This window comes from Loxodonta africana, chromosome 20 (assembly GCF_030014295.1).
Source record: "Loxodonta africana isolate mLoxAfr1 chromosome 20, mLoxAfr1.hap2, whole genome shotgun sequence".
Classification (NCBI taxonomy): domain Eukaryota; kingdom Metazoa; phylum Chordata; class Mammalia; order Proboscidea; family Elephantidae; genus Loxodonta; species Loxodonta africana.
The window spans coordinates 53,164,183-53,177,838 of record NC_087361.1 but is presented as its reverse complement, the minus strand read 5'-3'; the positions used below and the strand labels follow the sequence as shown (position 1 = coordinate 53,177,838).

The 13,656-nt window shown below is 35.9% G+C and overlaps 1 protein-coding gene across 1 annotated transcript; it reads left to right on the top strand.

Annotated features, from left to right (window-relative positions):
* The first annotated feature begins 11,916 nt into the window (after positions 1–11,916).
* Positions 11,917–13,357, top strand: LOC111750680 (keratin-associated protein 19-3-like). The gene has a single exon (XM_023548183.2). The coding sequence runs from the start codon at positions 12,350–12,352 to the stop codon at positions 12,560–12,562; it is 213 nt and encodes a 70-aa protein (XP_023403951.1). The 5' UTR covers positions 11,917–12,349; the 3' UTR covers positions 12,563–13,357.
* The last annotated feature ends 299 nt before the right edge of the window (positions 13,358–13,656 follow it).

Below are 13,656 nucleotides of genomic sequence, written 5' to 3'. Positions count from 1 at the left end.
TTAAAAAAAAAAAAAAAAAAAAAACTTAGCCGTAAGTATTTTGTTTCCTGATAGTGTAACTATTGTAAACGGTAATTTTTGTGTTTTATTCTTCAATTGTTTATATACAATTGCATCCAGGATTTGTTGATTGATCAAGTTTCTTATCTAAAAGAATCTGTGTAAAATTGGTATTACTTTATCCTTAAATAGTTGCTAGAATTAACCAGAAAACCAATGCGGACTAGGAGATTTCTTTGTTAGAAGTCTGTTTCTTTTTCTTTTAAGTAAATTTAATTTCCTTAGTAGATATAGTACTTTTAGTTTTTTTTTTTTCTTTTTTCTGCTTGTATCAGTTTTAGTAAAATTTTTATTTTGAGGAATTTGTTCATTTTATCGCGGAGCCCTGGTGGAAGAATAGTTAAAGCGCTCAGCTGTTAACCTAAAGTTCAGTGGTTCAAATCTACCAGTCACTCCATAGGAGAAAGATGTGGCATTCTGCTCCCATAAAGATTACAGCCTTAGAAACCCTATGGGGCAGTTCTCTGTCTTATAGGGTCACTGTGAGTCAGAATCAACTCAGAGGCAATGGGTTTGGTTTTGGTTTTTGGTTAATTTAACTACATTATTGAATTTATTAACATAAACTTATTCATAATATTTCCTTATTAACTTATTCATATTTGTAAGATCTTCAGTAATTCTCCTTCATTGATTCCTGATTTTATAATTTGTTTTTCTTCTTTGTTTCTTGAATATTCTAGCCATTAATGTTTTTAAAGATCAAACCTTAGCTTTACTGATTGCTTAGTTCTCAAGTATTTGAGGACTTTTCTGGTAACTTATAATAATATTTTATGATTTAATTCTATGAGGTCAGAGAACATGCTGTGTTCAATAGCAGTTATTTGAGTTTCTATTAGAAAACTTATTTTAAAACTTGTTTTATGACATACAATGGTGGTTAATCTTGGTAATATTCCATTTGTACCTGTTGCCAACTCCTGGCAACCCCCTGTGTTACAGAGTAAAAGTGTACCATAGAGTTCTCCTGGCCGCGATCTTTACACAAGCAGATCACCAGGCCTTTCTTCTGTGGCACTGCTAGGTGAGTTGGAACAGCCAACCTTTAGATTAGTAGTAGAGCACAAACTCTTTGCTCCATTCAGGGGCCTTTATTCCATTTGTACATGAGATAAAAAAGGGTATCCTGCTGTTTCTCAGTACAGTTTTTTGCTGAGAGGAATGTTGAAATGTCCAGGTATAATTGAGTATTTGTTGATTTCTCCCTACAGTGGTTTTTTTTTTTTTTTTTTTTGCTTCATGTATTTTGAAATGTCTGCTATTTGTATTATATGCATTTAAGATCATTATATTTTCTTGACTAATTTGTTGTTTTATCATTATGATAATATACCAAAACAAACAAACAAAAAACCTGTTACTGTTGAGTCTGGATTCCTACTTGCACCGGCCATACAGAACAGAGTAGAGCTGCCCCAGTGGGTGTCCAAGGAGGGGCTGGTGGGTTTGAACTGATGACCTTTTGGTTAGCAGCCAAGCTCTTAACCACTATGCTACCATGGCTCCATGATAATGTATATATAGTAAAAATATAATACAGATTACAAGATGATAGATTTTAACCCAACTCTATTAATGATTGGAGCCCTGGTGGTGCAGTGGTTAAGAGCTATGGCCACTATCCAAAAGGTCGGCATTTCAAACCCAACAGCTGCTCCTTAGAAACCCTATGGGGCAGTTCTACTCTCCTATAGGGCCACTATGAATCAGAATCGACTCAACAGATTTTTTTTTGTTATATTAATAATTGCATTATATATATATATAAAATAATTGAATTAAAAGACTTTAGATTAAATAAAAATATACGTGCTGTTTCTCAGAGACAGATCTGAAATATAAGAATAAATTTAGATTAAAATTAAGAGGTACAATGATAAACCATGACAATACTTATCATTAAAACTATCATGTGAATCTTAATATCAGAAAAGAAAGCTTTAAAGCAATGCATGATAATAAAGATTAAGATGTCTAGTTTAAAATTATAAAAGTGTCACTTCAACTGGAGGTCATAACAATTCTAATCTAGGAACATTTAATAACATGACATAAAAAATAGAAAACAAAAATTGACAGAGCTAAATTAAAACACAACTTTCACAACATTGTTGGAAGTATTAGATATATATTTTAGTAACTAATAGAGCAAATAGACAATAAGTAAGGGCAGCAAATATTAGAAATGATAATTAACCAACTTGACCAAATTTACATTTAACAAACTACACGTAGCGCCTGCACAGTACAATTCTTTTCAAACACACACAAGGCATTTGCCAAAATGAATCATTTATTAGGTGACAAAACAATCTCAAAAAGTTCAAAGCAGTAAAAGGGCACAGACTATGTTTTTAGAATAGGGTGAAATTAAACTAGAAATAACACTATCAATCCCTAACTGGGAGTAAATATACAAGAAGATCTAAGAATTAATCACAGTGGACATTAGAAAATACTTTAAGTGAATGAAAATGAAAACACAAGACATCAAAGCTTATCTAACGTAGCTAAAATAGTTCTCTAAAATTATTTTAAATGAATAATGCATTGGTTTAAATAGAGTAAAAAAAAGAAACTGCAAAATTTGTAATATACACTTTCATCTTAAGAAGCTAAAAACAATAACTGAAACACAAAAACAGAAGGAAACACAAGAAAACAGTAGAAATCAACAAAAAGAAAGTAAAATTCAATAGTTAAACCCATAAAGCCAAAAAAAAAAACAAGAATCACTGGCAAAACTGTTAAAATTTATAAAATGAGGAATGAAAAGGGAACTTTAGAGGTGTTAAAAGTAATAAAATGATAATGTGAAAAAAGTATATTATCAATTTGACAATTTAGTTGATATAGGGGACTTCAGGCGCCTTAGTCATCTAGCGCCGCCACAACAGAAACACGACAAGTGAATGACTTCAACAGAGAAGTCCATTCTCCCACAGCTCAGCAGCCTCCAAGTCCAAAACCAGGGTGTCAGCTCCAGGAGAAGGCCCCCTCTCTCTGTGGGCTCTGGAGAAAAGTCCTTGTCATCAGTCTTCCCTTGATCCAGGAGCATCCCAGCACAGGAATCTCCGGGCCAACAGGATGCACTCTGCACCCGACACTGCCCTCCTGGCAAAATTAGTTCGTGAAGGGATTATTGACTTAAAACGGACGTAAAGAACTTCATCGTGCTGGAAATGTCCTATTTTTTTCTTGGTGGTCATTACTAGTTACCTACATATGCGTAATTAATTGAGGTAAACACTCATGATTAATGCATTGTATTTTGCATATGTTATAACTTAATTAAACAAGCAAAAATTTAACAGAGGTAGGGCTGATGGGGTCACGAGAGGCACATCAGGGAAAGCGTCTTTGAAGACTTTTACTTTAAGCTGATAAAAGCTGAATAGACTGAGCCAGGTCAAGTAGACAGACTTGAGAAGAGGAAAACTTATCCCTGACGCAGTGAACATTTAAACTTCTTTGTTAAAATTTTAGAAAAAAAGCTAGATACAACATGAGAGACCTTCTCAGCAAGGTTGATTACATGTTTACTTTGAACTGCACAGAAGACTGGTAAAACCAGTGTTGTGCATCAACATTTTAACATATTTATCACTTAGGTGATTATAGCTTTGAATTAGGCATGGATTTAAGAGTAAAATTAGTTCCCTGCATGCCTCAAATAATAATGGGTAGTCCTCATCACGGGAAAATAAAGACAGAATATAGGAGCAAAGGAGCGCCATTTTGATGACGTTGTCAGATAGCCCCTTGACTGGATAGTTGAAATGCTCTGAAGCCTAAATGAGGTTGAGTCCAAGTGAGTCCTGATGTGAGAAGAGCCTTTGAAGTTGCAAATATTTCTCATTATAGACACAGTTGAATCAGATGAATCTTAACTGAGCTAAAAAGTAAATTTAAGAGATTTACTGAGATAGCAGGTGATACATACAAAAGAACCAGTATTTGTTTCATGCAATTTCTTCTGAGGAATGAAAATGAGGTAAATCTGAATGATTTACTCCACTGTGACTTAAGGTAGAAGAGCCTCTGCACAAGTGTTGAGATTCATAGGAAAAGTGCTTTCAATAGGAAACCAAGTTTTCACCTCCTGACACCATGAGTTACTAGGGAAGCTACTACAAGGCCTGAGCTGTGGCTATGGGGAAAAAAAAAAAAACAAACTCAGCCAACTCTTGTCAATTGTTCCAGCAAGGGGGATAAAACTTGCAGACCATTAAAGGAACTTTGACCAATCTAACCGAATTTTACTTGAAACGATTCTGCTCTTATACAGGCCAATATCTTTAGAGCCTGACCTAGGAAGGTACTACAAAGTTGCCAAAAAGAAAAAAAAAGGGAACTTTCAATAGAATTAGAATTAGAAAGAATTGCTTGTGACGTACCTAGTATAATACACTATTGTATTTTTGTTATCTACATTTTCATATTTTATTGATTTGTGTCTGAGTTAAAGGGGAATCTTTGGAATTTATAACAAAACTTTTCTTTATATGCACGTAAATGCTATTACCTGTCCCAAGTGCGAATACGTTTTCTTCTTTTCTAGCCATCATTGTAGAATTATATAACATATCCAAAGGAAACTTTCTAAAAGAGAAAAGAAAGAAAAAACATAAATGACCATTTAAATATTCAATTTGGGTCTAACAGTAACCTGACCCTATGAATGCCAGTAAGTTTTCGTTAGAAAAGACTGCCTTAAACCAGCCCAAGCCAGATTTGGCCTGTCCCACGTGAGCAGAAGAGCCAACTGTGACTGTTAGTTGACCTCAACAGAGGATGCAGCAACAGGTAGAACACATTAGAAGGAAAATCATTACCTGGACCCTATTTCGAAGTGAGAGGTCCGACAAGAACCAGGGCACCTCCTGTTTCTTGGCAGCCATAATTCCTGCACTGTCTTCCTTCTAGAATTTTTCCCGGTACGCCTGCATGGCTGCCATCTTGCTGCCCAATAAGCTCTGCTTCCCCATAACTTGGGGAGCCAGATTTTAGGAACTTCCTTCCAGCTCCTCGCTCTGCACATTGCAATAAAGTTACTTTCTCTTTCTCCAAGACCAGTGTCCAGATCATTGGCAAGTCTGAGCATGCTGAACAAAGACCCACCTTCCCAGGCTTTAGATGTTTTTATATCTTCTGAATACAGACAATTTCTTAAGCTCTCACCCTGAGAAATAAGTTTGATTTTTGAAGAATATTGTGGATTTTAAATGGTAAAATTGAATAACTATTGGTAAATTTAGTTGGAGATGAAGTAAGTGTTTCAAGAAATGCAAGAATAGAAGAAACATTTAGTTATAAAAAAAAAATCTCATCCAATATAGATGATACAACATACCTGGTAATGAACAACTCTAAGGTTTGGAATACACAGAATTTGAAGACCCTGGTATTTATTCTTGTAAAAGCAATGCAATAAGTTCAAGGACATCCTAAGTAGGAAGCTAAGTGTGCAGAAATAGTTTATGAGGATGAGGGCCTCTCCCTGTGTCAGGAGGTAACAACAGATGAATTTATAGCACTCAAAAAAAAATTTTTTTTTTTTTAATGTAATCCATACGATGACATAAAGGTTATAGATGTGTTTTACCACTTGCTCTGACAAGAGTATTTAAGCATCCCTGTACACTTGCAGACATTCACACTCAAGACCTTTCTTGGATAGCAAACCAAACTCACCACTCCTGACACCATGAGCTACTACAGCAGCTACTCCAGAGGCCTGGGCTACGGCTATAGAAGCTTTGGTGGCCTGGGCAATGGTTATGGCTGTGGCTGTGGCGGCTCCCGTAGACTGGGCTATGCTTTGGCTATGGAGGCTATGGATATGGCTCTGGCTTCAGACACTATGGATCTGGCTGCTGTCATCCATCTTGTTATGGTAAATATGGCTCCTCTGGCCTCTACTGAAATCCTGTCCTATGGATCCAACAATAGGCCGTGAGGATTAGCCAAATCTGACTGCAAAGTTTGGACAAAACAAGGTTGTTCTTGACCAAGCTAAGATCAAAAGCATCTAACATAGAAGGCTTTCAGAATATTTATTTTTTTGTAGTTGTCTCCTTCATGTCTCCTGATTTCTTCTATTTGTACTGTCACTACTGTGGTATTTCTCTGTCTCCATTAAAATAAAGTACTTAATTTGAAGGAGCATACATTTTATTTATAATTTGTAATTTTTGTTAATTGGCAATGAGGAAAACAAACTCCACGAAAAGCCAAAATACGTAGATGAGTGTGCATGTATATACGTGTGTAGCTCATGTGGAGATAACTTGGGCGTGATAAATAAAACAATGATGTGCATACTTATTTACACACATATAACTAGATAGGTACATGTAAACCTTAACACTCAGATGAAATAAAGCTTTGTCTGTCTGAACACTAGAGAAAAGCGTTTCCATTTCAATGTTTTTAGTTACGTGACATTGGTATTTAAATTCAGTACTGAAATATTTATACATTTTCATGTCTTAACTGAGGCAAATATGAGGAATAAGTACTTTTATGTTTTTTTCCCAAAAATTTTGGTTTATTTGGTCATTTTAATAAGAACAAGTGGTGACAGACAAAATATCTATCTATCTGTCTGTCTGTCTCTGTCAGTCCGTCCGTCCGTCCCTCCCTCCGTCTGTCCGTCCGCCTGCCCACCTGCCTGCCATCTATCTATCTCAGGTGTGCCTGACAGAAGTCCTGGTATTTTCAATCACGACATATGCATATGAAAGCTGGACAACGAACAGGAAAGACTGGAGAAGAACTGATGTTTTGAATTATGGTGTTGGCAAACAGTATTGAACACACCACGGATTGCCAGAAGAATGAACAAATCTGTCTTGGAAAAAATAGTCAAAATTCTCCTTAGAAGCAAGGACGGCAAGACTTCATCTCACTTACTTTGGACACTTTATAAGGAGGAACCAGTCCCTGGAGATGATATCATGTTTGGTAAGGTAAGACAGTCAGCAAAAACCTGCAATGAGAAAGACCCTCAATGAGATGGATTGACCCAGTGACCTTAACAAAAAGGGTTCAAACATAACAATTGCGAAAATGGCACAGGCCCGGGCAGTGTTTTTTCTTTTGTGCATAGGGTTGCTATGGGTCAGAACTGACTCGACAACTAACTACAGAAACAACAGATAAAGCTGGTGTGTGCATATATACAATATTCATCAAAGTGTACAATTTTGATTATAACATACTTCATTATAGTGCACTATATAGTTTTATACACAGTGTATACAGTATGCCCTCCCCCCCCCCGCCGAAAAGCAAATAAAATGATTGTTGTATGTTCCTCTAAAATCAGAAAGTTATTTATTGGAGCTTTCTCTTCTGTTCTTTCTTTAGACCTTTATTTTTCAGGTATAGTCAGAGAGTGTATAACCTTTTCCTTTAAGGACCTTAGAATTCATTCAACACATATTTACCGTGTTTCTACTACATGGTGGTTAATGAACAGCAGTAAACATAGCCCACTGTGAGTACGTACCATTTAAAAATTACTTACAAGACTCCATGAAAGCTGGATAGTATATGGTAAGTCATACAAAGTTATCAAGAACTTAAAGGCTCAAACCTGAAATTAAGAGCAAATCTGGAAGAATGTAATGAGGTTTCAAGTCAGCTTTAGCTGTAGGTGACCAATTTCTTATAGTCAGCTGAGAGACTTAGACCTCTAGTATCCTTTTATACCATCTTCCTTTTAACATTATGTCTCCATTTTTTTGAGTCAGAATCAACTCAAGGACAACGGGTTTGTAGATTCCTAAGATAATTGAAATTTTAATTGAATCTTATTGACTCTCACAAGATTCTTGAATTGGCAATATATTTTTTTAACTTTTGAGATGTTAATAGACATTTCATATTTCAATGAAGAGTAGTATAGAATTTCCTGAGAGCAAATATAGGCAATGGGATTGCAATGAAAAAACATGCTGGTGACAGCGAAGCTACAAGAGGAAGAGGAAGGAATTAAGTACAGATTGGACGGGAATGGATGAGTGCCAGAGAGAAATTTTACATAGTTGTCAATTTCACTTAGACACCACAGACTAGTGGGGAATGGTAGGGGCAGAGGCTGAGGGATGATGTAAAAGAGATTGTATAAAACATCAGATAAACGTATGAGGGAAGAGGAGGAAATAGTGAATGTAAAGGCAGGGAGGGAGACATAATCTGCAGTTTTTGGAAGCACGCGGGTAGATGCTATACCAGACAACAGGGTCGGAATTTCAAAAGGGAACGTTCTATCAGCTTTTACAGCCGCTTCTGAAGGACATTTTTGATTGATGTGATTCGACTTCAGTTTCTGAACAGTTTTATCGCAAAACCAAAATGGATTTTATCTTTCAAGCTAGTATGCAAATAAAAAAAAATAATGTATCAGTTCCTTACTCGTGTTCACAACAGTGGATCTGACATCTATTGGCTTTGAAATATTTCCTTATCTTTGACAAGAGATAGATAATTCACTTTTTACTATGAGAAATAAGATGTTTAAAATGATGACATAGATTGTAAAGTCTTGAATTTGATCCACTTCATTGACTTAAGTTGTAAATGGAGCATAGCAATCCGAAGAAAGCCAGATACACGAAATAAGTGATTTAAAAAAAAAAAAAAACCTAACAAATATAATTGATGTAACGTACCTGGCTATGAAAATTCTATTTAGGGCCTGGTATGTCCAGACTTTGAAGATACAGCAGTTCCTTCCCATAAAGTGATGCAATCACTTTTTAAGGGACACCCAGACGAGGCAACAAAGCACGATCAAACATTTAATGAGTGTGAGGGCCTCCTTTGGTCTCAGGGGGCAAAGAATAAATCAGTTCATTAAGTAAGTGTAATAAAATGACACAACTGAGGATTCTCATGTCTTCTCCCATGCTCTGACCAGGGTATATAAGCATCCCTGAACAGTTACTGGCATTCATAGTCAGGATCTTGCCCCGAACATCAAGAAAACTCACCAACCCTGACACTATGAGCCACTGCAACCGCTACTACAGAGGCCTGGGCCACGGCTATGGAGGCTTCGGCGGCCTGGGCAATGGTTATAGCTGTGACTGTGGCCTCTTCCACAGACTGGGCTATGGCTTTGGGGTAGAGGATTTGGCTCTGGCTATGGAGGCTATGACTGTGGCCACTGCTGTCCAACTTCCTATGGAGAATATGGATTCTCCGGCTCCTACTATTGAACTACAGCTCCATTAACCCAACATCTGTAATCCTGCCCTGGAATCCCAACATCTAAATCCATAAGAGAATTAATCAAATCTATCTGTAAAGACTGGAACAGACAAATGTCTCCGAACTGATTTAGGAGACAATATTAGAGCCATTATTCCCTGTCCTTTAGTATAAAGAATGTGACCCAGCTGGAGATGGACTCACAAGAACTCACAAGGACGCATCAGCTGGGCCCTGAAGTATAAAGACAATACCAAAAAAACCAAACCCAGTTCCATCGCGTTGAATCCGACTTATAGGGACCCTATAGGACAGAGTAGAACTGCCGCATAGAGTTTCCAGGGAGGGCCTGGCAAATTCAAACTGCCCACCCTTTGGTTAGCAGCTGTAGCACTTAACCACTGTACCACCAGGTTTTCCATGAAGACAATATCTAGGACAATCTTGGAAAACATCTTTTAGGAAACCTTTCACCTAAACAAAGCATAAACAGCACAAAAGACCTGCATACATTCCACTCTTATTTTTTCTATCAGTGTTTAGTGAATAGTAAGATTTGTTGGACCAGTGAAGATCCTCCTGACTGCTCTTACTGAAACCTGTACCAGTGATAAGTAAGTAAGGCAACTGAAAATGTAGAATCATGGTGATTTGACAGTTTCTAGCCAATCTGAAAAGCGGAAGCTTTCAATGGCTTAGCCTATTTGTAATGTTAATATATACTGATGATTCTGTAATGTTCCTTGGACTGAGATAGACATGGCTCTGACAGTATGGTTCTCTATTTTCCCACTTATTCTATAATGTTCCTTGCATTGGGGTAGGCATGGCTCTGGAAGCACGCTTGTCCGTTTCCTATTTTGCTTCTCTGAAGATATGCTGAATAAGATCTTTCTTTTTGCTTTGTTATAACTTTGTGGTGATTTTACCCTAAAACAGGACCAAGCCAAGATCAAAAGCATTTACCATCTAAGGTTTTTTGGAGTACTTATCATCTGACAATTGTCTGCTTTGTGTCTCCAGGTGCCCTCTATCTGGGCTTTCATAGCTGTGGGAGATTTCTATTCCCTTTGTAATAAATTCTCCTCATTTGAAATGGCAAGCGTGACTTTTATTTTTTAATTATTTAAAAAAGGATCATGGAGTATTTGTTTTCAAGTTCAACATTGAAAAATCAGTTTTATGCTCTTTCATATCTCAATTTAGTACAAAATGAAAAGTAAGTACTTTTTTTTGTTTATTTTTGCAAAGGAATGGTTGACCCTTGTAATGGTAAAAACAAGTGGTGATAGAACAAAACATATTTCTAAATCTCCAGTGAATACAATTTTTTTTTTTTTTTTATGGATCTCTACCATGTTTTCTTCTTTGATGAAAATTTTGACATTTTCCTCGACATACTTCCTTCACAAACCACTAGCTAATTGGGGTAACGACAGCTCATTTTGAGTAGTCACTTAAATATGTTTTAGTCAAATTATTTCAGTTGTTTATCTTCTTGCTGGTCTGCCATGGTGTGTGACGTGGCTTTGTTCTCCAAGATCATCTCCACACTGTACAATGTTGCAATTCAGTACTGAAATATGAAAATCACTGTTATCACAATGAAGTAATCCTTTTTACGCCTTTGGTTGATCTGAAGCTCTATAAATTTCAAAGTATAGTTGGGTTTCATTTTATCATCATCTTGCAAAAATGAGATATTTCTCACCGATATTGAAAATAAGTGTTAGAATACAGACAATATATAATAAAGTGTCATAGGTTATACCTTTATACAAAACTGAATTTGTTTTGAGTTAATCAGAGTCAATAAACCTGAGTGAATAATGTCTTGGTAGAAGTGTTTGCAGAGCTGGCAGAGACAAATTAAAGTTCACACAGTGCTCCTCTCGTTCCCATGTCTCAGGAGAAGAAATTCAAAAGTGTTAAATTATTTTTTAAGAATCACAAACATCATGAGTGATAATGCCTAGAGCAGAAGTCAGTTTGCATGAATCGTGGACATTCTGCTCCATCATGCTGATTCTCCCTTTATATGAGTGTTTTCCTTATTGAATGCTTTCAAATAAAGCATCTTAAAACATTGGTCAGATGTCCCTGCTATTATCACAGCTGAGTTAATAAGAATTAGTCCACTTTCCATACTGACCACCTCTTTTTATTTAGTATTTTTAATTTTGATTTAGAGTCTTGAGCCTGGTAATTTTTATTTAGCTGGATTTGAATTAAAATAACTGGTAAATAATGCTAATCCAAATGCTATTAAAAATATCTAGGTGCATTTGAAATAATTTATAAATGCTTAAAAATTGATATTTGATTACTTTGACTTGTATTTAATTGCTGAACAATATCATTCCAGGGTCTTAAACCAAAATAATTTTTGTTTTTCGAATTAGTGTCCAAAGCCTAAAAGCAATTACTGGCTATAATGGTGACTATTCTAAAGTAATTTAAAAAAAAAAAAAGGATGACTTAATTTCTTTTTCATGAAATTCCTTACAGGTGTTCACAGAAGATGAGCTGACACCTCCAGGCTTTTACATGTTCCCCTAGCTTTGATAAAAACACCTCAGCAGGAGGCATAAGATGGCTTTAAAAGGATATTATAAATTGTGGAGTCCTGTATTGATCAATTTCTTTCATTTAGTTCTAAGTGAAACTTCAAATCCAAGGAGAGTCAGAGATGAAGTAGTATTTATTTTAAGGTACAACACTATCAAGTAAGTATTATGTGATATAGTTGGCTATTAAGAATTCTATTTAGGCTCTAGTGTGTACAGACTTTGAATATATTCAATTCCTTCTCATAAAAATGATGGAACACATTTAAGACACATCATAACTACACAACAATGCAAGCTCAAAAGTTTTAATGAGTTTGAGGACCTCTTTTGTTTTTTTTATGTCAGGTTGTGTTGAGTAAGTACAACAAGTAGAATGTCACAAAAATAGAAAGCATGTGTTTCATCACATGATCTGAACAGGGTGTATAAGTATTGCTGTCGGCATTCATACTCAGGGTCTATCCTTCAACAGCAAGCCACTGACCACTCATGACACCATGAGCTACTACGGCAGCTACTACAGAGGCCTGGTCTACAGCTGTGGAGGCTTCGGTGGCCTGGGCAATGGTTATGGCTGTGGCTGTGGCAGCTTCCGCAGACTGGGCCATGGCTGTGGCTATAGAGGATTTGGCTCTGGCTTTGGAGGCTATGGATATGGTGGCTACCGTCCATCTTTCCATGGTGGATATGGATTCTCCAGCCTCTACTGAACTACTGCTCAGTAACCGAACATACCAAATTATAAGGGGACTTTTCAACTCTGGCCTTAATTATTGGACAACGAAGACAGTGCTGGGACTATTTAAACAAAAGTACTTGGCATGTCCGAATTGCAGAGGATTCTTTAATTCACATGTTATCTCTGACAAAATCCTGGGATCCTCTACTGCTGCTTTTATAACTGATTGGACGAATTGCTCACCTTCCAATAAAATCTACTAACTAAAAAATGTAATGGAGTTTTTCTTTTGTTTTTGAAACTCAATTACGTGTCTGCAAGGATGATTATACTCTATTCAGTTATCAGTGAGGGAAACTATCTCATTGGCTCAAAATTAATTTTTTTCATATACATCACAAATATACATATGGTTAGATAAATAGACAGATCCAAAGAATAATAACTGTAGATTAAAATGAAAAAAATATTTCAAAATAGTTAGTGATTTGATATTTTTCAAACTTTTGCTTTTATTTAGATAATATTCAGATTGGAGTCAACATCAAAAAGCAATGTCAAATTGATATATCTGTATAATTTATATATCAAATACATAGGTTTTAAGTAATTCAACTTGCATATCTCAGTGCAGTCCAATGCATAATGAATTCTTCCATTAATCAAAATTTATGTGACTTTTTTATAGTAAGGGCAAGTGGTGGCTGATGAAATGATACCACTAAGCTAGTTATGAAAGTAAACCACCTTTCAAAGAATTTTTGTTGTGTATAATCCCATCTGTCTATCATGTTCTCTTGCCCATTACTTAATCTGCTATTTTCATCCAGCGGTTAATTTATAACTCACTAGTGATTGACTTTTTTTTTTTTCATCTTAGGCCATTTAATTCAAAATATTTTAGCTAAATTTCTTCAGTTAGCCTTTCTGTTATCTTCTTGGTTTTTCACAGCATGACATGACATCCTTCTCCACCATCGTCACCATATTTAAGAATTTTGCAATCAATGAAAGAAAGGAACAACGTAATACAGTGAACTAATTTAATTTGTAGTTTCAACTGATAAGAAGCATAGTTCAATCTAGTTTTCTTATAAAGCTAAATTTTAGTTAAACCTCTCCCCT

Excerpts from the sequence above, each read along its gene's own strand:
- LOC111750680 (XM_023548183.2), top strand. The coding sequence starts at position 12,350 with ATGAGCTACTACGGCAGCTACTACAGAGGCCTGGTCTACAGCTGTGGA.